This window comes from Panthera tigris, chromosome C1 (assembly GCF_018350195.1).
Source record: "Panthera tigris isolate Pti1 chromosome C1, P.tigris_Pti1_mat1.1, whole genome shotgun sequence".
Taxonomy (NCBI): Eukaryota; Metazoa; Chordata; class Mammalia; order Carnivora; family Felidae; genus Panthera; species Panthera tigris.
Genome location: NC_056667.1, coordinates 197667356 through 197691165, shown reverse-complemented (window position 1 = coordinate 197691165; position 23810 = coordinate 197667356). Strand labels below are relative to the sequence as shown.

At 37.2% G+C, this 23810-nt stretch overlaps 1 protein-coding gene across 6 annotated transcripts in view; it reads left to right on the top strand.

Annotated features, from left to right (window-relative positions):
• BARD1 (BRCA1 associated RING domain 1) overlaps positions 1-4567 on the top strand; it is an 84476-nt gene extending 79909 nt beyond the window's left edge. For 3 of the 6 annotated variants that reach the window (XM_042995278.1, XM_015539277.2, XM_042995282.1), the window contains one exon: positions 1050-3487. In XM_042995278.1, coding sequence (XP_042851212.1) covers positions 1050-1382 — 333 coding nt within the window. In that variant the 3' untranslated portion in view covers positions 1383-3487. Of the gene's footprint in view, positions 1-1049; positions 3488-4550 lie in introns of those variants that run through there. The other 3 variants (XM_042995280.1, XM_042995279.1, XM_042995281.1) reach the window with 3 other exon arrangements.
• Positions 4568-23810: the final 19243 nt, after the last annotated feature.

Below are 23810 nucleotides of genomic sequence, written 5' to 3'. Positions count from 1 at the left end.
CATTGTTCTTATTATAACTTTATATCATCACCATCAGGAAAAACTTCTCTTGCCCTTTCAACAAGTACAGGTGACTGATTAAAATTTTAATTGTGCTTATTTCAAGCACTTGATTCTGAGAGATGATCACAATGAGCAGTAAAATCCAGAAGGTGATAATTTCTTACTGTTAATGGATTGTTGGCATCTTGAACATTCCCATAAACCTTTCAGAATCTGGGGAGAAGTCTCAGATGCAGAAAGTCACTTGAAAGAAGACTTATGGCTGCTGCTTGTATTGAGTTCCCATATGTCTTTATTGCCACATACTGCAGGTTTAATGGATGCTATTCCATTATCCTGTGTACATATATATATTAGAAATGACGAAGAAGAATTTTCGCAGAAGACAACTGTGAAACTTTTTTATTCAATAGAACACAAAGAAATGTGTTTCATAGCTAATTGGATCCCTAGCCATGGCATCATAACATACTCTACCCCAAGGAATATGTATCTGGAACCCTGGAGGCCACCCTCCCGCCAGGACTGTCCTGGAGACCTGAGGTTGGTAACATATAGAGACCTGAGTAAGGATGGGCAGAACTGGATAAAGATCCAGAGAAATGATGTTACTCCTATAATTTTATTAAATGTAGCCCAGGATCCCTGAAGTACATTTCAGATACCCTAGGAATTCTTGAGGCTTTAAGTCCCACCAAATATGAATAACATTCTGTTAAAAGAAGTGTGATGAGCAGTGTTTGTTTGCTTTTTAAAATACATACCCGCACACACTCATTCCCACATGCATACGCAAAGCACACCTAAAATCTGAAGGGGGGAAAGTACCTGAGATGGTGACTCAAGGAAGCAATCATAAATAGGAAATCTATAAAGCGAAGTCTTTTTCCTGACCCAATAGTGTACTTGAAATGCAGCTTATCCCAGCACTTCTTTGAAGCAGCTTCTTAACTGCTCATGACTATTTATCTTTATTTTCCTCATTCCTATGCAGTGTTTTTAAATGTTTTCATCTGCTTTTAACAAGTTTTTTCTTGTTATTTCAGTTGCCAAAGCTGTTTGATGGCTGCTACTTCTATTTTGGGGGAGCCTTCAAACACCATCCAAAGGACAACCTTGTTAAGCTTGTCACTGCAGCTGGGGGCCAGGTTCTCAGTAGAAAGCCCAAGCCGGACAGCGACGTGACTCAGACCATCAATACTGTCGCGTACCATGCGAAAGCTGACTCCGATCAGCGCTTTTGCACGCAGTATATCATCTATGAGGATCTGTCTAACCATCGCCCAGAGAGGGTGCGGCAGGGCAAAGTCTGGATGGCTCCTTCCAGCTGGTTTATAGATTGTGTGATGTCCTTTGAGTTGCTCCCTCTTGACAGCTAAATATCGCACCAGATTAATGTTTCAAATTGAACTTACACAGTGTGAGAACCAGCCATTGCACTGTTTTCATCATATACATGTTTACAAATAGGTAGACTCATTCATGCACGTTTTTTCCTTGAATTAAAAAAGAAAAAAAAAAAACTTATGCCAGATTAGGAATTCATTCTGTGTTTGCCATTTAGATGCTGAGATTGCTTTGAAGGATGTTTCTTTTTAAAACTGGTGTATGTTTTGATTCATCATGTCTTTTTATTCAGATCATCAGCTATTAAAGATTAAGGAGAGAGTTTCAGAACTATGGGTTAAATATACAAGTAGTATCATTATCATCTCAGCCTTTTAATGTTCTTTGATGAAAAAAAATCCACACTTGCTGCCACCAGCAAAAATACTTCCCATCCTTTGGTGAACAAGGAATATTGTCAAATAATTGATTCTGGCTTTATTGTAATGAAAGTAGAGTACCTGGTCCTAATGTACCACCACAGGTGTTAAATTCTTCTGTCTACAATTGTCGTCATCTTACGTTGTGTTTAGTTTCTTATAATGTACGTGGATGTCAGTTCCTACATTTTTATCCCTTTTTATCTATTCATCAAGAAATCATGACTTAAACCATAACATTATTCTTAGGTGGTGAAAACATCGGGCTTATGGTACATATTTTTATTGTATATACTTGCTTATTGTTAGCTATCACTTTGTAACTGTGTTTCTCTACAGTATATGTATGTATAGATACACTTAGAGTATATGTATATATATATATACACTTATGAATACATATACACACTTAGAGCATTTTCTTTAACACATTTTAGTATCAATATTGCTTAGAAGGTCTTACTAGACTAGCAAATTGTCAATCAAATATTAACAAATTAGGAACCAGTCTTTCTCTGGTAGACCTTGCTATATATGCTAAAATAATTGTTTTTGAAGGTCTTAATTTCTTTTTTTGTAAAGGTTTTTTTTTTTTTTTTTCCACTTTAGATTGCTGTGGAGGCAGAAGTTGGGGATTACTTGATTTAGAACAGATTTTTGTCCATGTGATACATAAGGCTCTAACAGTAAGTCTAAGGGTAGGAGTGGGAAGGACTTACTTCTAATACCAAGACAGTTAAGGTTTGATGAGAAGAGTGGACAGGACACCACCTGAGAATGGGAGGCCTGGGGGAGGTTCCTCTGATTGAAGTGTTCTCATTTGTGAATGAATCGACAAGGTAAATGAGATCATTTAAAAATATTCTTTAAGAAGCAGAATTCTTGAGTAAGTCTCCCTAGAAATTGAATCTAGTGCTAATATTAAAGACATAGGAAGGGAGACACTGTGGGCCCGGCCAGGTTTGGTCCCTGGTGGGCTAGAGAACAGTTTAAGTCCTGGATGAGAATACTGAGAGTGTGAAGTTAATAAACCTATTAAAGTTCATTTATTTGTAAGTTTGAGATTCTGTGGATTATTTAAAAATAAATTTTATTGTAATTCCTCTTTTGACATGTTACTTTTCCATATCAAGAAATGCACTATGTAAATGCAGTGATAAACTGTGGACCCTGACCTTCAAGGATGAATCGGCTCTGAAAAAGCTCTCCAACCAGTAATGTGTTTGTCCCACATTTCATCCTAATGGAGAATGATGAACACCATAGCACCAAACAAATCTGAGGGGTTAGATAATGTCTGGATTACATAATTTAAGACTCTCTGGGATTTGGGTTGTCATTTTTGACTTATAACTGACTTTTAGTCACTTTCTATTGCCTCATCGGTCACATTTCCTAGACAGGTTTGTGTGTGTTCCTCTGATTTGAATCCCTGTTTGTGAAACAACTTTGAGGGTTGCCGCTCACTCTCCTTCAGTCATTTTCTGTGTTTATCCTCCCTCTCCCTTCGTTGTACTGTGTCTACCACTATTAAGCAGTTGTTTTGTAGTTTTTCTTTGGTTTCTTTAAATATATTTTGACAGCAGTTGGTTGATGTTAAGCTGTTAAATCTTGTGATTTCCGTATAGATACACTTGTAACTGTTTCCATTTTTTGATCATAGATTCCAGCTTCTTTTTTGTTTACTACAAATCATTAAAGTTACTTGTGTTTCTGTATCTCTGTATCTTCTATAGAAGTAGCTCATTCTGCACCGTTGAAGAACAACACAGGTTAGCAAGACCTGTGCTAACAAAAGCTTATCTTTTGGGACATTAATGCATTGCAATTAATTTTGGATAGAAATATTTCTAAAGTATATTAGGCACTTTATTACGTTACATAAATTTGTCTGAATACAATGTAACCTTGATAGTTGGAATCCTCATTAAGGGCATCAGTTATTACAGGATGATTCCTTCATGGTTCCGTTAAAGCCAGAGGGTAGGTGGCTTGGCCACAGTATTACACATGGCTGCTTTCTAGTTCTGCCTGCGTTTTGTAGTTTTTTTCCCCCTTGGCAGCCGCTACTTTGTCACTACTTATCTGTTCCCCTTAATACTTTACCCTATCTAACTTTTTTTTTCTTTTGACTTGCTAAGGAATGAAAACCAGGTGGGAAGTATATTAGAATTATGAGCAAAATGGGGATAAAGAATGTGTGAGGGTTTTGGTGATTCACCCATGAGTTAGATACTTCAATTTTGTAGATAAGATTTACCATTTATTCTGCCTGTCTTGACTTCTTTAGAGACTGCTTTGTGAATTTGGTGATTAGGTGACCTCTGCATGTTTTGGGAGGTTTGATGTTTCTTTGGGACTAAGAAGATTCAGGGAGGGGCAGTCACGTTGCACATTACCTGTAATTATCTCCTTGGGTTGGGGCAAAAACAGTGACCGTTGTGATTTGAAAGTTCGTGGACCTCATCACAGTCACAGATGTATATTCTCTTCTATAACCAGAACACATTAAAATGACAGGAAATAATATTTAAGAACTGTAAGCCACTTTTTTGTTTGAAGATGGACTGCCCTACAAATTGTGAACTTAACATATGATTTTATCATCAAATCACCCAATAAGTAAAAACTAAGCAATTACAATCTTTTTTCAGTCAGCTAATACATATTATGTTTGGCTACTTAGTTGCATACTGTCTTATGAATTAAGGATTGCTGATTATTTGTGTGCCTTTCTAAGGCACATACTGCACCTTTTGATAACTGGAAGTTGTTAATTAGGATGGCATTGTGGGAGAAGTGGGGAAGGCACCAGACTGTTCTGTGACCTGGCTTAGAAGGTTGATGACTAACTCTCCAGACCCAAGGAGGATTCCTTTGGCCCTCAGTGCTCCCATATGCCTGTGCAGGCCACTTCCAGAAGGTCAGTAAGCCTCCTGTCAGGCTTGGAGATTGGATTAAAGATACTGGGGGGGGGGGGGGGGGGTTGTGGATGGGGGGAGGGGTGGTGAGAGGGCATGACTCCTGTGCAGGCTTTGAAGTCTGTTAGACCTGGATTTGTGTATCATCCCTTTACTAGTTTAGCTAACCTGTGTCTGCGTTTATGAAGTGGGAAAGATGCTCCCCATCTCACGTAGATGTAAAGATGGAAAAAGCATTGAGCACCTTGTTTGTCGCACTCACAGGATCAACCTCCTGAAACCTTGGTGAGCAATATACGTCAGAGACCGCTCTAAAAGCTCATTAAAAGGTGGCTTTGGGTAGCAAGGCTCATCTCAGTCCTCAGTAGTCCTGCCTGTTGTCCCCAGCCTCTGCTCTACTGTTTGCTGTCCTGTCTTCACGTTGCTGGGGTTAGTCTTAACAATGAGGACCTGGCCTGTCTAATTTCTCACCTCTGACCTCTCTCCCCATCTCTGAAGTGTCCCCATCTGTGTGGCCTATCCTGCCCATTCAGCGAACACTTGATTCAGCTTTCATCCCATGGATGCATCTATTTTGGGTACCAGGATTGCTTGGGTCTCCACACTTGAGATAAACACCCCTTTATTCATTTACTTGGGTTTTGGACATACTAAGTTAATCTACAACCCAGAAAAATCGCTGTTACCATTCTTACCTTTTTTTTTTTTTTTTCCCCTCTTCAAGTGTACACAGAGCTTTTATAACTAAGGAATAAAACCCTGAATATACTTTGACTTCCCATATTTTTCCACGTGATTAAATATTCTTGTATGTAATTTCCAATAGTTGTAGCCTATCAACAGGATGATGATAATTTAACTAAATCCCTGCTATTGTATATTTGGGTTATTTCAGCTATAGGTAAGTCTGTATAAACATTGTTGTGATAAACATTGGTCCTGGGGGAAGGAGGAGGTTTTCTTTACAATGTCAAGCTAAGTTACCACCTGTCGTTACTATCTCTAAAAAATGCAGTGCGCACCCTACACAATTAAATTAAGACCTGTAGTTACACTTAAAATACAAAAATTAGAAAATGAGCCTTAATTGATTGCTATGATTTTCATGAATTGCTGAGACTTTACACATAAGGTTCAAAACACTCCCACTCTTACGGTTTAGAAACTAACCAGAAGGGGCGCCTGGGTGGCTCAGTCACTTGAGCGTCTGACTCCGGCTCAGGTCATGATCTTGCGGTTCGTGGGTTGGAGCCCCAGATCAGGCTCTGTGCTGACAGCTCAGAGCCTGAAGCCTGCTTTGGATTCTGTGTCTACCTCTCTCTCTGCCCCTCCCTCCCTCCCTCCCTCCCTCCCTCTCTCTCTCTCTCTCTCTCTCAAAAATGAATAAATGTTAAAAAACCTAAAAAAAAAAAAACAGAAAAAGGAAGGGGAAAAAAAAAAAAAAGAGGAATCTTAGGCCTTTCGGTAGAGACCTCAGAGATCACCTTGCCTATGTTAAGATGAGGAAACAGGCCTGGGGAACTCAAGAACCTTTCATTGGCAGGGCCCAGATTAAGTGTGTGTGTTCCCTTTATTGTGCCAAACCACCTCCCAAGCTACATTGCTTTAAGTAAATTGAAGTGTTTGCTGTTACAGAAGCCTGTCATCTTGTACTTAAGTGAGCTTATTGGGCTGGTCTGGACATCCAGAAGGTGAGATGGCATCTACCCCAAATGGGCTGCAGCCCCACTTTTACCTCAGCAAACATTATTAATTACTACATCTGTTTTGAGAACAAAAAGAGTCTTAAAATCTTTTTCAGCTTGTGTTTCAGGCAGCCACAACCAATTGGTGAAGTTGGTTTATCAGAGGACATTTTTGCCATCACTAAACAGAACCATGCCTTAAAAATTGAAGTGATCTTCATGTGTTTATTACTTTCCCCACAGCATGCCAAAAGTATAGGGACATATTGCAGTCAATAATTGTGGCTCAGTACAGAAATGGTTCTCAACTGGCAGGGCATGTCCTCTTACTTGGGAGTTAAAAGGGTTAAAACAAAAACAAAAACAAACAAAAAAAAATGCTCCAAGATAAGGAAAGAGTAGGAAGGAGAAATATATTTGAAAAAGCTTTCTAGGTGATTTTTATGCCATCATTTACCACAGCTGCAAGTCATTGCCTGGCACAATTTATTGTTGGAAAATTCCTTTCAAAATTGTATTTCTGATTCAGGCTCCTAGTGCAATGCAAAACGTGTGTGTGTATGTCCAAACGTGACCATATATTTTGTATGTAATGTGTCTGATTCCCTAAGACAAGCATTTCTGAAATTGAGGTATGTAGACTTTGATGGAGAATACAGTGATGCATATGCCTCATCATCGCTACTGTTCCCATCGTAATAATGACTTCTTTTCCTGTGAGTGCTGATGTTCTGACACCTGGTGGTAAATTGGGATTATTTTTCTGGGTGGTGGAGGTAATGGTTAGCAAGGGTGATATTTAATTTATTTTAAAAGGGAATTAATACATTCTTAAAAGTAAACCAAGTCTGAAGGTTTTCTTCTACTAACCTTTCTTTTGCAGCTATGTGACAGAAGCATGAAGAGTAGGCAGTTGACTTTCAGTAAGTATCCTCTTATTTAAAGGGCTATGCAAAGATTCACTGGTATTATGCATAGGAGTTTTCTCTTTTTTTGAAAAAATATACACCTGGCTTTAAATTTTCAAAAGAGGTTGAAAAAGAGTCTGATACTGGTCTACTCGCTAATGTGTACATTGATTCATTGGATATTTATTGGGAAGCTACTGGATATCAGGCTCTGTTCACTTCGAACAACTAAGATGAATAAGACATGGCCACAACCCTTAAGGGGCTTATGCTCTAGCAGGAGAGCCAAACAAGTAAAGGAGTAAAGTAGAAAGTAAAGATTGCACAGGCATTGCTCTTGGGGAAGCAGGACCCTGAGACCTATGCAGGAGAAATGCCTTGGTGGAGTCCTGCACACCAATGGGCGTGTCTATGTCAGGACATACTTCTGTTTTTTTTTTTTCTTTAATGTTTGTTTGTTTATTTATAGTTTTTACTTTTGAGAGAGAGAGAGAGAGAGAGAGAGAGTGCGCGCGCGAGCGAGCACGAGCAGGAGAGGGGCAGAGAGAGACGGAGACACAGAATCCCAAACAGGCTCCAGGTTCTGAGCTGTCAGCACAGAGCCCTATGCAGGCTTGAACTCACGAACTGCAAGATCATGACCTGAGCTGAAGTCTGATGCTCAACTCACTGAGCCACCCAGGCGCCCCAATGTTTATTTATTTTTGAGAAAGAGAGAGAGACAGAGCGTAAGCAGGGGAGAGGCAGAGAGAGAGAGGGAGACACAGAATCTGAAGCAGGCTCCAGGCTCGGAGCTGTCAGCACAGAGCCCGATGCGGGGCTCAAACTCACTAACCGCGAGATCATGACCTGGGCAGAAGTCGGAAGCTTAACTGACTGAGTCACCCAGGCGCCCCAGGACATACTTCTAAAAGTCTACCTCACCTACTTGGCAGAAGAAACAACCAGTGCTTGTTCTGGACATAAGTATTTTTTGAAAGGGTACTGAGGACTCGTTCTTAGGATCAGATGACTTAATATTTGCCATGATATTCACTAAGAATTTTTTGATTCCCCTTGAGTGATATGTCTTGTCTTTTGCAGAAGAGAATGACATTTTATCCATATTTTATTAGAGGGATTTTTAAAATTATTTTTTCCTTTAATTAGGAAGACAAGTCAGAAATAGGAAATGCAGCTTGCTGAAGCCATGAATAGGAAATGAGTTTTTTGCTCTCAGTGCTTAATTTGCTAAGTTAGCAAGTTTAATCTCAAGATAATTTAAAGAGTAGTTGAAGCTCTCTAGATTTCATCTACCTTTTTGAAAAAAAATGCATCATTTTAATATTCATACTGGTTTTCTCTGAATTCAGATGTAGTCATTAGAAGGAAGATTTTCTCTTTTTTAATGTAAAAAACATTTTTAAATGAATTGTTGCTATTTTGAAATTTTCCATTTTATAGGGAATTAATTTGTGTACATAGTTTAAAAAGTGAAGTAGTGTTAAAAGGTTTAGACTAAAATGCGTCAGTCTCCTATATTAGTTTCTACTCAGAAACAATCACTTTGTACTCTTTTAGAAGTTTATATTGGCATTTACCTTCTACATGAGTAAGTACGTATGTACTGCATTCTTGTGATTAATCTATTTTAGACATCTGTGATCTATTATGGTAGCTGATTCATTCATTCATTCATTCATTCATTTATTTTTGTGCTCCAAGATTCTTCTTTCCTTTCCAAATCTTTCCAAACAGGTAACTTAAATTTCTTCTTGGACTTTCACAATGATGGCTATGGGACATATTCCCTGATCTTCCAAGTTTTGTTTTGTTTTTTAATAGTGATTGCATTTCCTTTTTATAAATATTTTTTGTTTCTCTTAAATTTTTGTAAGTTTTTTTTTTTTTAATTTTTAAGGTTTATTTATTTTTGAGAAAGAGAGAGAATGCAAGTGGGGGAGGGCAGAGAGAGAGGGAGAGACAGAATCTGAAGCAGGCTTCAGGCTCTGAGCTGTCAGCACAGAGCTGGACATGGGGCTCAAACTCACGAGCCGTGACATCATGACCTGAGCTGAAGTTGGATGCTTAACCGACTGAGCCACCCAGGCGCCCCAAATTTTATAAGTTTTTAAATGTCTGTCTAAAGGTTTGAACCTATGTCCACATCTTCAATTACTTTCTGACATCTTTGAAAAAAGTCTCACAATATAACTCTTCTCTGAGACAAAAACTTGTTTGGGTAACAGACTAGCTTCAGTTCTTCCCAGAAGCATTCCTCGTGAAGGCTTCTGTCTTCTCTCTTCAGTGTGGACTGGACTGCTTGCCAGTGAAATCTACTGCAAAGCTTTTATCTTGCGACTTACCTGCCTTCCCAGGTCCTAGAAAACCCCTTTGCTTCTCTTCTCTATTGGGCGGGGGGTGGGGTGGGGTGGTCCCTGTTCACTGCTTTACACATTTATCATGATAAAGCATATCCTCCAGCAGCTTCATGAGAAAGAATACAATCTGCACATATTTTGACTGAAAATGTTTTCATTCTGCTATCCCTCGTGATTTTGACTTTGGTTTGGCAAGTAATTCTTATGCGGCAATTGTTTTCCCTCAGAGTGAGGTTTTGAGAAGTGAATTAACATCTCTTGTCTATGCCTGTCTGCAGGCACTTGGTTTTGACCTTTGTTATCTATGAAGCCATTTTCACCTACCATATGTTGTGTCCAGGGGTCAGTCAGATTACTCAGTGGATTTTAGCCAGAGGTAGCTGCAGGCACATTTGTACTCATTCTTCTGAAAACGTTTTATATATAATTATATATAACTCTACCTTTTACATAAAGTTAACAAAATGATGCTTCGGTTTACTTATGCCATTTGGAAATAATTGGACATACTCCTGTCTTAAATGATATAATGTGACCCTTTGAGATAATGTTTGACGAAAAAAAAAAAGGCAGGTTAGTCATGTGGGGCTTAGGACAACTTACTAACATAACTTATAAACAGTTTCTTTTCTGAATGCGATTTGGGCCCTTGAATGATAATTTTAAATGGTTGAATCGTTTTCTGCCCTGATAAGCCCACTGATTCTATTCATAGTACTCTATATACAAAATATCAGTACTTCGTGGATAATCTTTTTAGCCTTTCAATCTAATGTCTCTTGGCCAGGGACTTTTTTCTTTAGGTAGAACTGTTGGGATTTATAACTCTTATAACCTAAAAGTAAAAGCAGTATTGATAGGAGATCTAAAAGATCTATCTAAAAGTTAGGAGATCTTCTAAAAGAAAGTCATCTAGATGTAGGGGAGGTAATGGGAGTTTTTAAAAAGTATAAGAGAAAGAGCTATCAATGATAACACAAAAAGATAAGGTCAATTGATGATGACCAATTGGGCATTTTGGCTGGTGGAATATCAAGTGGAAACCGTATTAATCTCCTATAACCATGGTTGAGGAAGAAGAAAGGACAAATTAAAATATTTAGAATAATTGTTTTTTGTCTTTTTATATTACACTGTAATAATTTCTTAAGAATTGGCAAGTATCCAGGGGTGGCTGGGTGGCTCAGACAGCTAAGTGTCCAACTTCGGCCCAGGTCATGATCCTGTGCTTCGTGCATTCAAGCCCACGTCAGGCTCTGAGCTGTCAGTACAGAGCCTGGAGCCTGCTTCAGATTCTGTGTCTCCCTCTCTCTCTGCCCCTCCCCTGCTTGCACTCTGTCTCTCTGTCTCCCAAAGATAAATAAACATAAAAAAAAAAAAAAAAAAAAAAGGCAAGTATCCAGAATGTGGAGGGGGTGGTCCAAGATGGCAGCCTAGCAAGATTCTGAACTCACCGCCTCCCAAGAACACACTGAATCTACAGCTATGTATGGGACAGCTCCCTCTGAAAAAGACCTGAAAACTAGCTGAGCAGCTCCCTCATAAAAACTAAGTTACAATTGACTTAAAAAGAGACGGTTGTGTAGATAGGTTCATAATTACCACAAAGCAAAAACCTATCGCAGATACACAAAATATAATGAGAAAGGAACCTAAGCATAGAACTAAAGAAAGTCATCAAACCACAAGGGAAGAGAGCAAGAGAAGAAGAAAGGAAAAGGGAGGAACTATAAAACAGCCAGAAAATGAACAAAATGGCAATAAGTATGTACCTGTCAATAATTACTTAAAAAAATTTTGTTTAATAATTATTTATTTTTGAGAGAGACATGGGGCTCTAACTCACTAACCACGAGATCATGACCTGAGCTGAAGTCAGAAGCTCAAGCAAATGAGCCACCCAGGTGCCCCTATCAATAATTACTTTTAATGTAAATGGTCTAAATTCTCCAATCCAAAGACACAGAATATCTGAATGGATTAAAAAACAAAAACAAACAAAAACAAGACTCGTGTATATGTGCCTATAAAAGACTCACATCAGATGTAAGGAAACACAGACAAAGTGAAGGGATAGAAAAAAGTATTCCATACAAATGGAAACAAAAAGAGAGCTGGGGTAGCTATACGTGTATCAGACAAGTGGACTTTAAAACAAAGACTGTAATAAAAGACAAAGAAGGGCATTACTTAATGATAAAGGGGTCAATCCAACAAGAGGAAATGACATTTGTAACTATAAGTATTCAAACATAAGAATACCTAAATAAATCAAATATTAACAGACTTACAGGGAGAAATTGACAGCAGTACAATAATAATAGGGGACTTGAATACCCAACTTACATCAATGGATAGGTCATACAGGCAGAAAATCAATAAATAAGCATTTGCCTTAAGTGACACATTAGATGGATCTAATAGATACAAAGAGAACATTCCATCTAGAAGCAGCAGGACACACCCTCCTCTCAAGTGCATGTGGAACATTCTCTAGGATAGATCCTACGTTAGGCCACAAAACAATCCTCAATAAATTTAAGACTGAAATCATATCAAGCATTTATCTGACCACAGTAGTATAAAACTAGAAATCAATTAGAAGAAGAAAACTGGAAACATCACACATATGTGGAAATTAAACAACATGCTACTGAATAACCAATGGGTCAATGAAGAAATCAAAGGAGAAATCAGAAAAATACCTTAAGACAAATGAAAATGGAAATACAACATACCAAAATGTATGAGATGCAGATACTCAAAAGATTTTTTTTTTTGAGAATCTATACAAAATCAGTTCTAAGAGGAAAGTTCACAGGATGCAAGTCTACCTCAAAAATAAATATATAAATAAATAACTTTATACCTAATGGAACTTAAAAAAAGAACAAAGGAAGCCCAAAATTAGTTGAAGGAAGGAAATAACAAAGATCAAAGTGGAAATAAATGAAATAGAGACTAAAAAGACAATAGATCAATGAAGCTAAGAGTTGGTTCTTTGAAAAGATAAAATTAATAAACCTTTAGCTAGACTCCTCAAGAAAAAAAGAGGATTCAAATAAATAAATGAGGAAAAGATACAACTGATACCACAGAAATACAAAAGATCACAAAAGACTACTTTCAACAATTATATACCAACAAACTGGACAACCTAGAAGAAATGAATTCCTAGAAACATAATCTTCCAAGACTGAAACATGAAGAAATATAAACTCTGAATAGACCAATTACCCATCAGGAGATTGAACCAGTAATCAAAAACCTCCCAACGAACAGATGTCCAGGAACAGACAGCTTCACTGTTAAATTCTACCAAACATTCAAAGATTTAAATCCCTATCCTCAAATTCTTCCAAAAAATTGAAGAGAAGAGAATACTCCCTAACTCATTTTACAAGACCAGCATTATCCTTATACCAAAACCATACAAGGATACAACAAAAGGAAAATTACAGGCCAATGTCTCTGATGAACAAAGGCACAAAGAGTCTTAACAAAATGTTAGCAAACTGAGTTCAACAATACATTATAAGGATCATACATCATGATCAAGTGAGATTTATTCTAAGGATGCAAGGATGATTCAACATCCACAAATCAATGAGGGTCATGCACCACATTAACACACTGAAGGATAAATATTATATACATGTAAAAAAGGTTGACAAAATTCAACACTTATTTATGATAAAAATTCAACAAAGGGGTATACAGAGAATGTACCTCAACATAATAAAGGCCATGTGTGACAAACCGACACCTGACATCACACTTAGTGGTGAAAAACTGAAAACATTTCCTCTCAGATCAGCAACTAGGCAAGAATGCCCACTCTCACCACTTTTATTCAGCACAGTATTGAAAGTCCTAACCAGAGCACTTAGTCAACAAAAAGAAAGAAAAGACATCCAAATTGGAAAGTAAAACTGTCACTGTTTGCAGGTGACATGATTTTATATACAGAAAACCCTAAAGACTCCCCCCAAAAGTGTGAGAACTGATAAACAAATTCAGTAAAGTTTCCAGGTACAAAATCATTATGCAAGAATCAAGAAAACAATCTCATTTATAATTATTTGAAAAAGAATAAAATGCCTAGGAATAAATTTAACTAAGGAGGTGAAAGATCTATACACTGTAAACTATAAAGCAGTGACAAAAGAAACAAGAAGACACAAGAAATTGAAGAAATGGAAAGATATTCTGTGCTCATGGATTGGAGGAATTGATACTGTTAAAGTATCCATATTAGTTAAAGCTATCTACAGATTTAGTGCCATCCCATTTGAAATTCCAAAGGCATTTTTCACAGACACAATAAATAATCCTAAAATTTGGGTGGAACCATGAAGCATCTCAAATACTCAAAGCAATCTTGAGAATGAAAAAGCTGAAGGCATCATGCTCTCTGATTTCAAACGATACTAGAAAGCTGGAGTAATCTAACAGTATGGTATCGGCATAAAAACAGACACATAGATCAGTGGAAAAGAATAGAGTCCAGAAATGAACCCATCCATATATGGTTACTAATTTATGACAGAAGCCAAGAACGTACACTGGGGAAATGGCAGTCTCTTTAATAAATGATGTTGGGAAAACTAGACAACCACATGCAGAAAGAAGAATAAAACTAGACTACTATCTTATACACAGAAATCAACTCAAAATGGATTAGGGACTTGAATGTAAGACCTGTAAATATAAAACTTCTCAAAAGAAACCTCTTTGACATTGACCTTGACAGTGATTTTTTTGGATATGACTCTAAAGGCAAAGGCAACAAAAGCAAAAATAAACAAGCAGGACAACATCAAAGCCTTCTGCACAGCAAAGGAAACCTACTGAATGAGAGAAAATATTTACAACTCATATATCTGATGAAGGGTTAATTTCCAAAATATATAAAGAACTCATACGACTCAATAGCAAAAACCAAAAAAAAATATTAAAAAAAATTTTTAATGTTTATTCATTTTTGAGACAGAGACAGAACACGAGTGGAGGAGTGGCAGAGAGAGAGGGAGACACAGAATCTGAAGCAGGCTCCAGGCTCTGAGCTGTCAGCACAGAGCCCTATGTGGGGCTCCAACCCATGAACCGTGAGATCATGACCTGAACTGAAGTCAGACGCTTAACCGACTGAGCCACCCAGGTGCCCCCCACCAACAAAAAAAATAAATAAAAAATATTTTAAAGAAGGCAGAGGCTCTGAGTAGACATTTTTCCAAAGAAGACCTACAGATGGCCAACATTACTAATTATCAGGGAAATGCAAATCAAAACCACAGTGAGATATCACTTCACATCTGTTAGGATGGCTATTATCAAAAAGAGAAGAAATAACAATTGTGGAGAAAAGGGAACCCTTGTGCATCATTGGTAGGAATGCAAATTAGTATACCACTATGGAAAACAGTATGGGGATTCCTCAAAATTAAAAATGGAACTACTATATGATACAGCAATTCCACTTCTGGCTATTTATCTGAAGAAAATGAACACATTACTTTGAAAAGATACATGCACCCCAAAGTTCATTGCAACATTGTTTATGATAGCCAAGATATGGAAAGAATGACATCTTGCAATTTGCTACAACATGGATGGACCTTGAGGGTATTATGCTAAGTGAAATAAGCCAGAAAGACAAATACTGTATGATTTCACTTACATATGAAATCTAAAAACAAATAAACAGAACAAAATGGTGGTTGCCAGAGGGGAGGAGGGTTGGGGGTATATGAAATGGGTGAAGATGTATAAACTTCCAGTTATAAAATAAATGAGTCATGGGGTTGTAATGTACAGCATGGTGACTATAGTCAATAACATCATAGTGCATATTTGTAAGTTGCCCAGAAAGTAAATCTTAAAAATTCTCATCACAAGAAAAAAGTATATAACCATATAAAGGTGGATGGTAATTACATTTATTGTGGTAATCATTTCTCAGTGTGTATATCGAATCATGTTGTATACCTAAAACTAAGACAGCATTTCATGTCAATTAACCTCCTTTTTTAAAACTTTGTGTGTGTGTGTGTGTGTGTGTGTGTGTGTGTGTGTGTGTGTGGAGAGAGAGAGCATGAGCACTGAGCACAAGCTGGGGAGGGGCAGAGGCAGAGAATCTTAAAGACTCCACTCAGCACACAGCCCAATGCGGGGCTTGATCTCAACGACTGTGAAATCATGATCTCAGCCAAAATCAGGACTCAGAAGCTTAACCAACTGAGCCATCCAGGAGCTCCTCAATTATACCCTTTAAAAAGATAGAATTGGCGGGTAAGATAAGCTTATTCACTGTCATCTTGTGGCTTTTCATCTATAAGAGAATACATTCATTCAATTTCAAAATATCCCTACATCGTGGAAGTTAGGGGCAATAAGCCAGTGATCCTACTATGGGTAGTAAATAATCTTTGGAAATACCATATTCAGGTCGTTACATCTGTGGAATATCTTAAATAATATACAATAATTTTTGAAGGAAAGGAATCTATAGAAAAAAAATTTAAGAGTTGAATATGTCTTTCATGGGACTATCCCTACTAAAATTGTTAGCATGTGCTGAGTGTCAGGAAATTGTGAATTAGAATCTTGATCCTGAGCCATTAACTTCTTTTGCTTTGAACCTTTTCCAAAATTTTGTTCCTTTATAAATCATTTCCATTTGTAGGTGATCTTCAGGACCTCTAAAAATAGCACACTGCTTCAGTTGTCTTGTTTAAAATGTTGCATCACATCTGAGCAAAAACGTTACAGAACCGGAGTTCAGAGTCTTTGATTAGTAGATTTTCCTTTTTCTTCTGCATTTTATATTTGGGTGTTTTCTTCTTGCTAATTCTGTCACCAGATATTTTTAATAGGTTTTTTCTTATAGTAAGTTATCTGCTTCCATCTCTGTCCTACATCTTGAACAGAAGACTGATCGTGTTGTCCTTTGCTTACTGTTTTTTGTTTTTTGGTTTTTGTTCTTATTTTGCTTCTGCCAGACTTCCATTGACTTTGATACTACCATTCTCCTGCTTTGCTCCGTGTTGAGATCCTTTTGTTGTCTGTTCAGTGGCATTCAGTGTCAAAAATTCTGACCTTCACTACCCTGCAGTTATTTTCTGGCTTTGTCATCCAAGAGGAAAATATGTTTCTCAGGATTCTTGGAATTATCTACTTTTAGGAAGCCATCAGAAGTTCATCCACCTGAGTCAATGGAACACTACTCTCCACCCCCCTCCCATCCATTATTGGTTTTCTTTTCCTGTACCCTCCACCCCAGAATATGGCTTTTACTTCAACATTCACTCAATGTAGCTATCAAAAAATTACCAAATTTTAATTTTGTTATTGGTGAAAGTCAACAATCCTTTGGCTTTTATTACAGAAACTGTGATCTGACTTCTACAGACTCCTTAAAGCTAGGACTACATGGTCACCATAGCCATGAATGCTTTCTTGCTGCATGCTCTACAAGGACTGGACACCATTTTCATTGCTTTGTATGTGCTAAATAATTCTTGCAACAGCCTTCATTGCCTCAGGACTATTTTTGTCCCATTTTAAAAATGAGAGAGGCTCTGAGAGGTTAAGTAGTAAAAGAATCAAGAGGTCCAATGCAAGATGGATGAAACAGATAGAAATATAACCCATGTAGAATAATGTCCAGGTTCACTGCTAATGGCAAATTTCCTATAATGCTGGGAAGTGGCCTGGCTGAAAAAGATAACTATGATGTCTCCCCATCTGCTTTAAAATATGAAAGTAATGTGATTTTAATATGCCGGCATTTGAGAGAGGACAGTGGCCTGTATACATTTCTTTTGCCTCAGATCTGATAAAATTGATTTTTTATCCTCTCATAGGTCATTTCAGAGAAGGTTCTTGCTTATTAGGTAAAAAATATTTTAGTAATGAAAGAACACATAAAAGAGGCAGACTTGTCCCATCTAGTGAAAAAAGTACATTAACATTTTTGGAGAAATATTTAAGGGCTGAGCTGTCTGGATTTTACCAAAAATCCAGAACCAAGTCTTTAATGTTGTAGGCTTGAGTTGTCATTGCCCTTGTTGGAAGATAGGCATATTTGTTTTCTGCATTTATGAGTACAGCCAGTTTCACTGTGGCATTGATGAGTCTGCTGGCTTCGGCTGCTGGGTTTTTGCTATTATACAGATAAGAGCTGATGCAATCGTACAGAAGCTCCTGGTATTTATGTAGATGTACTCTATGGCTTGAAGGATTCTGCTCTGCCTAATTTCAAATCACTGCCAGGCATGGTTGGGCCAGTACAATGTTTCTCAATTTCTTAAAGCTTTGCTACATATTTCTGCCACATAAAAGTCAAGGATGTATTAAATTAAATCACCCACCTCCTGATAATAAGATTGGTGACTGCCACTCTTATATCAGAGCACACTCATATCCACGACTGAAGATGTCAAGCATTTCTGTCTCTATCAGAACAAACTTAAGTATTTCTGATACAGGGTTCAAATATAACATTTTGCCAAATATTTATGTTTATTTTATATATTAAGAACATAGCATGGAAAACATTATATTTTTTCCTTAACAAAGAAGGATTCCTCTTGGCTTATATATCAGTGCCAACCTGTGGTGACTCTGAACTCAGAATTTAATAATATTTTTGATTCATGAGAGAGAATAGCATGCGTTTTGCCCTTCTGTAGCAATATTGGTTCTGCACAGGAGGTGGTAGTAAAAAATTTATTTTTTTCTGAGTACACTAAGCATATGTGAATCAGAAGACACATGGGAAGGAAATATATGTTCTTCTGAGCACTGTTTTTGCAAAGGCTCTTCTTGACAATAACCACACTTTATGTTCCTGTCCTTTACAATATTCTGTAATTTCTAACACCACATAAAATAAATTTACACTTTCCTCTTTAAGTCAGCAGTTGTAGGTTCTGCTATCAATCCCTCAAGTTAAAGTATATTGTGTGTGGTTTGAAGCAGCATAATATAGTAGCAAGAGCATTAGACCAGGAGACGGAAGTTCTGGATTGAGTTCCCACTGGGCCATTTACTGTCAACCAAGACAAGGCCTTTCAAAGTCTGTTTTTTGTTTTTGTTTTTGTTTTTGACCTGTGTCAAAAAATAATCTTTCACTATCCCAGGGTGGCTTCATATATCAAGTAATAATGCATGTGTAAATTTTTAGATCCTCTGCAGACATAAGGAATTATAATTTAGGAGGCTTTCGACAACATACTAGCCTTTGTAAATTCAGGGCTCGCTTATTCTCTCACGGGGAGTAAACATCTGATAGATGTACTTGACCAAAGCAGACAAAGTTATTGGCCGTCAAGAGAAATGAGGAGAGTTTTTGACATCAAATAGGTCTGATATTTTAGAGAATGGCATCTCCAGAAGCTTTCCACTTCCAAGACAGATTTGTAATAATTGTCATATTATTATCAGAATATTTACAACCTATCTAAATTTGAAATATTTTATAGATGCCATGTAATCACAGATAAATCGAATGAATCTTTAATAAATGCCATATACTCTATTAAAATTATAGAATGCTTTGTTGTACACCAAGATACAACTATGATGTAGTTCTGGTAATAGATTATTTATTATGCTTCCTTCATATGATTTTAAGGCAGTGAGTTATTTCTTAAAAGAGGCTATTTACATTTTTAAATAAGGAGATATTATTAGATGAAAATATTTTTATTTTTAAGCCTCAAAATTAAAAAAAAATTAATGTTTATTTTTGAGAGAGAAAGACAGAGCATGAGCAGGCGAGGAGTAGAGAGGGAGACACAGAATCCAAAGCAAGCTCTAGGCTCTGAGCTGTCAGCACAGAGCCCAACACTGGGCTCAAACCCATGAACTGTGAGATCATGACCTGAGCCAAAGTCGGACCCTCAACCAACTGAGCCACCCAGGCACCCCTTAAACCTCAATTTTTAAAGACAGAATATAAAGGATATTTTCTTGAGCTAGTCATAATTACATACTCTCAATGGCATAGGAGAATCATAAATTCTAATCAAGATTAATCTTTACACTGGATTCTCAATCACGCATAGATTCAGTATCTCCTTCAAAAATTAGAAAAGGAGACTTTAAGTGGCATGGACTATTAAATTCACAAAATAATCACATGAAAGTGATCTAAAAAAATGTCTGTAGTCTGAAGTTTTGTTCTTAAGAGTGTAGTAAAAATATGTGAAATTGAAATTGGGCTCTGAACTTGTAAACTTGCAAAATTCTACATAACATTTCAGGAAATATGGTTTGAAAAGTAGTAAGAAATCTAAGGTTAATTCAATATGACTAACAAAATAAATTATCAAGAATGTGTTTCTTTTCTTCCTTCCTGTTGTGTGTGTGTGTGTGGGGGGGATTTTTCATTGAAGGAAAACATTCTACCTCTAAATGCATTTTTCTTAAAATGCTCAAAATAATTTCCAAAAGAGTAAGTCCTTCATTGAAAATTTTACACTGCTTATCAAAAAGTCTTTACTCTTTACACCCCATTTACTTTTCACATTATAAATATGTATCTGTCCAAAAGCATTGGTTTTTTAAAAAAATTTTTTTTTAATGTTTACTTTTGAGAAAGAGGGAGAGAGGGGGAGGGAGAGAGAGACAAAGTGGGAGCAGGAAAGGGACAGAGAAAGAGGGAGACACAGAATCTGAAACAGGCTTCAGGCTCTGAGCTGTCAGCACAGAGCCTGACTCGGGGTTCAAACTCATGAGCTATGAGATCATGACCTGAGCCAACGTTGGACGCTCAACTGACTGAGCCACCCAGATGCCCCCAAAAGCATTGTTTCTTAAGTATTTACCTGTTGACAAGTTCTACTGTTAGTCACATACAGGCACTATAGAATTAAAGATGAGAAGACATAGTTTCGTGTTTTTTTTAACAGCTATGATTTTCTAAAAAAGGTTTTATTTATTTATTTTGAGAGAGAGAGAAAGCACAAGTAGGGGAGGGGCAGAGAGAGAGAGGAGAGAGCAAGAATCCCAAGCAGGCTCTGCACTGCCAGCACGGAGCCCAATGTGGGGCTCGAACTCTCAAACTGTGAGATCATAACCTGAGCTGAAAGCAGATGTTTAAGCAACTGAGCCACTCAGTTTCCCTCAGAAGACATAGTTTCAGATTCATGAGGATAAATTTTCTTGATGATTTAAACAAGTTTAAAAATGATTATTTTGAAAGGCAACAAAACTTTTAAATCTAAGTCAGACAAATTGTATTTTATCACTTATCTAACATGGAAGGGTATATGTGTGTCATTTACGTATTGATATAACAAAATTTAGTGACTTAAAAAATGGGTCCTATTTCACGAAACTGGTTTGACTAGATTCACCTGGTTGGTTCTGCTCAGCATGGTATCAGCTGAGATTGCAGACATCTGTAGATTTGACTCATTTAATATGTGTTGCTCATGTGACTGGCAGTATTGGCTACACCACCCCTTTGTGTGTTGGTTCTTCTCCATACGGCTCTCAACTTAGACTTGGATTAGACCTCTAAGAATATGTCAACTGCCTTTCAAAAAAAAGGGGGGGGGAGTAGTATTTCAAGCAGTGAAGGAAGAAACTGCTCTTGAAACAAAATCTCTTGAGGCCTACCCTCAGAAGTTACACATTATCACTTGTGCTGTATTCTATGAATGGAAGCATACCATAGGGTCAGCCCAAGTCCAGGGGAGTGGTAATAAAGCCCACATCTCAATGGAAGGAGAGATTGAAGAATTTACAGCCATCTTTAATCCACGACAGGGAGATAGTTCTCCATGTCTGGTGAGAAATTATCATGGCATCCTAAAAATTGTTTCAGATTCTGCCATTACTTAGACGATTAGTTGCTTTTTCTTAACATCCTTCTTCATTGCTTCTGAATTCAAAATAAAGTTCATTTGTATACATAGAACATTGTGATTTTTTGATCTGGCACACATCTTTGGGAAAATATGTGCAAAATGGCTGCAGAATAGTTACCACCAGCCCATAAAAATAGACAAAAAAACCTTACATTGTTTATGCTCATTATTTGTTTAGACTTGATTGGACCAACAGAAATTTTGATCATTGTTACAAATAGCTGAGATTTCTAGCTGTTGCCTCTTACTACTCATTCTCCCTTCCTTCCTTAGTATAGATATAAAATCTTTTAGCCCAACTAAAAGACTACATTTCCAGGTATCCATTGTAGTTAGCTGTGTGATTAAATGCCAATGGTCAGTCACAAGAAGTGTTGGATGACCACTTGTCTTTTTTCATCATTGTGGAGAGCCTATATCAGCCCAGGACTGGCAACCTCATAGTCTCTTTTATGAGAGATATAGTTGTGCCTTCTTGTATAAGCTACTTCTGTTTTGGGTTTTTGTTATTGTTGTTATAAGGAGCCAAGCTTAATCCCACTTAATTTATCTGCTAAGCAAATCTGCCATCTCGGATTTAAATTTAACGAAAATGTAGTCAATGGTGATAAATAGCTTCTCTATGGGTGATGTTAAACACGATTCTTGTTTTTTTGTTTCCTTTTGGGTCTGGAACTTGTTTGGTGACTTCAGTGAAAGAAACATTGTGTACACACATGCTCATTTACAGGCAAGGAACATTAAGAAAACTTTAAAGCTGACCTCAGATAATATTCTGACTGTTGTTTGCCAACTTATAATTTTCCAAAGACTACACCAAAGAAAGTCGATTCTTTTATGTTTATTGATTATCAGAGCACTACTGAGTCACAAGCAGAAAATGAGTAAATTTAATTAAAATCAAATAAAAAGTAAAATACAATTAATATATAATCAATGTTTGATACAAAAAAAATTATGCACTATTTTTATGTAAATAGAATTTTTTTAGGCGATGTTTAAATTTTATTTTTCTTTCTATAAGGTGGCACCATTCCTCAAAGAAGTGATGCAATTTTGCACATTACTTTATAGTGAAAGGAATTCCATTTGTCTCTGCTTGTGTTTTGGTTTGTTTTTCAATAGATGAACCAGTGCCCATGCCTCCTCACCCAGTAAACAGTCCCTGCAGGGTTCCTTGATGACACCCTTGGTCTTGAACCACAGGGTAAGCTGCAGTTTGGGCAGGAGGTGGATGGGGAGAAGCAAGGCCACTGTGGCCATGCCATGTTGGGCTTTGCACCAACAGACCTGCAGCTGAAGGGGTCCTAGAAGGAGAGTGGAGAGTGTGCAGAGGGTAGGGGGGACGGGTTGGAGAAGGTTGGCAGGGGTGTTGGGTGGTTCACTGGGAAATGATTTTGATGGAGCAGAAGGTTCAGGGCAGACAGCATCATTTTCCTTACAAACACAGTTGCCGTGTTGTGACTGAATCTGGGAAGAGGGTGTCCTGGAAGGCTGGCAGTGCCTCACATGCACTTCCTAAATAAAAATATTTCAATATAATCCTGAAAATTTATTTTCTTCAATTGTGTTTTTATGTTCATGGTGCCTACTTTTTTTTTTAAGTAACAGATTTATTGAGGCATAATTAATTTGTATGTCATAGAAGTCACCCTTTTAAACTGTACAATTCACTGGGTTTTAGTATATTCATGGTTGTGGAACCATCACCACCATCTAATTTCAAAACAGTTTCATAACCCTAGATAGAAACTTCACAGTTGTTAGCAAGCATTTCCTATTTAGCCCTACATCCTGTCCCTGGGGAACATTAATCTACTCTTTGTATCTATAGATTTGCCTATTCTGATAGTTTCATATATGTGGAATTATACAATACGTGGCCTTTTGTGACTTGTTTCTTTCACTTAGCATAATGCTTTCAAGGTTTATCCATACTGTAGCATTTATGGGTACTTCACTTCTTCATGACTGAATAATTTCCATTATTCAGATCTGTGTTTTGTTTATCAATCCATCAGCACATGGATATTTGAGTTGTTTCCACATTTGTGCTATTATGAATAATGCTGTGAAAAATATCTGTATACAAGTTTTTGTGTAGATATATGTTTTCATTTCTCTTGGGTATATACATAGGAGAGAAATGGCTGGTTCACATGGTGAACCATGTTTAATCATTTTCGGAACTTATAGACTGTTTCTCAAGTAGGTTGTACCATTTTACATTGCTAGCAGCAGTATCTTAGGGTTCTGAGTCTCCACATTCTCCATAACACATATTATTA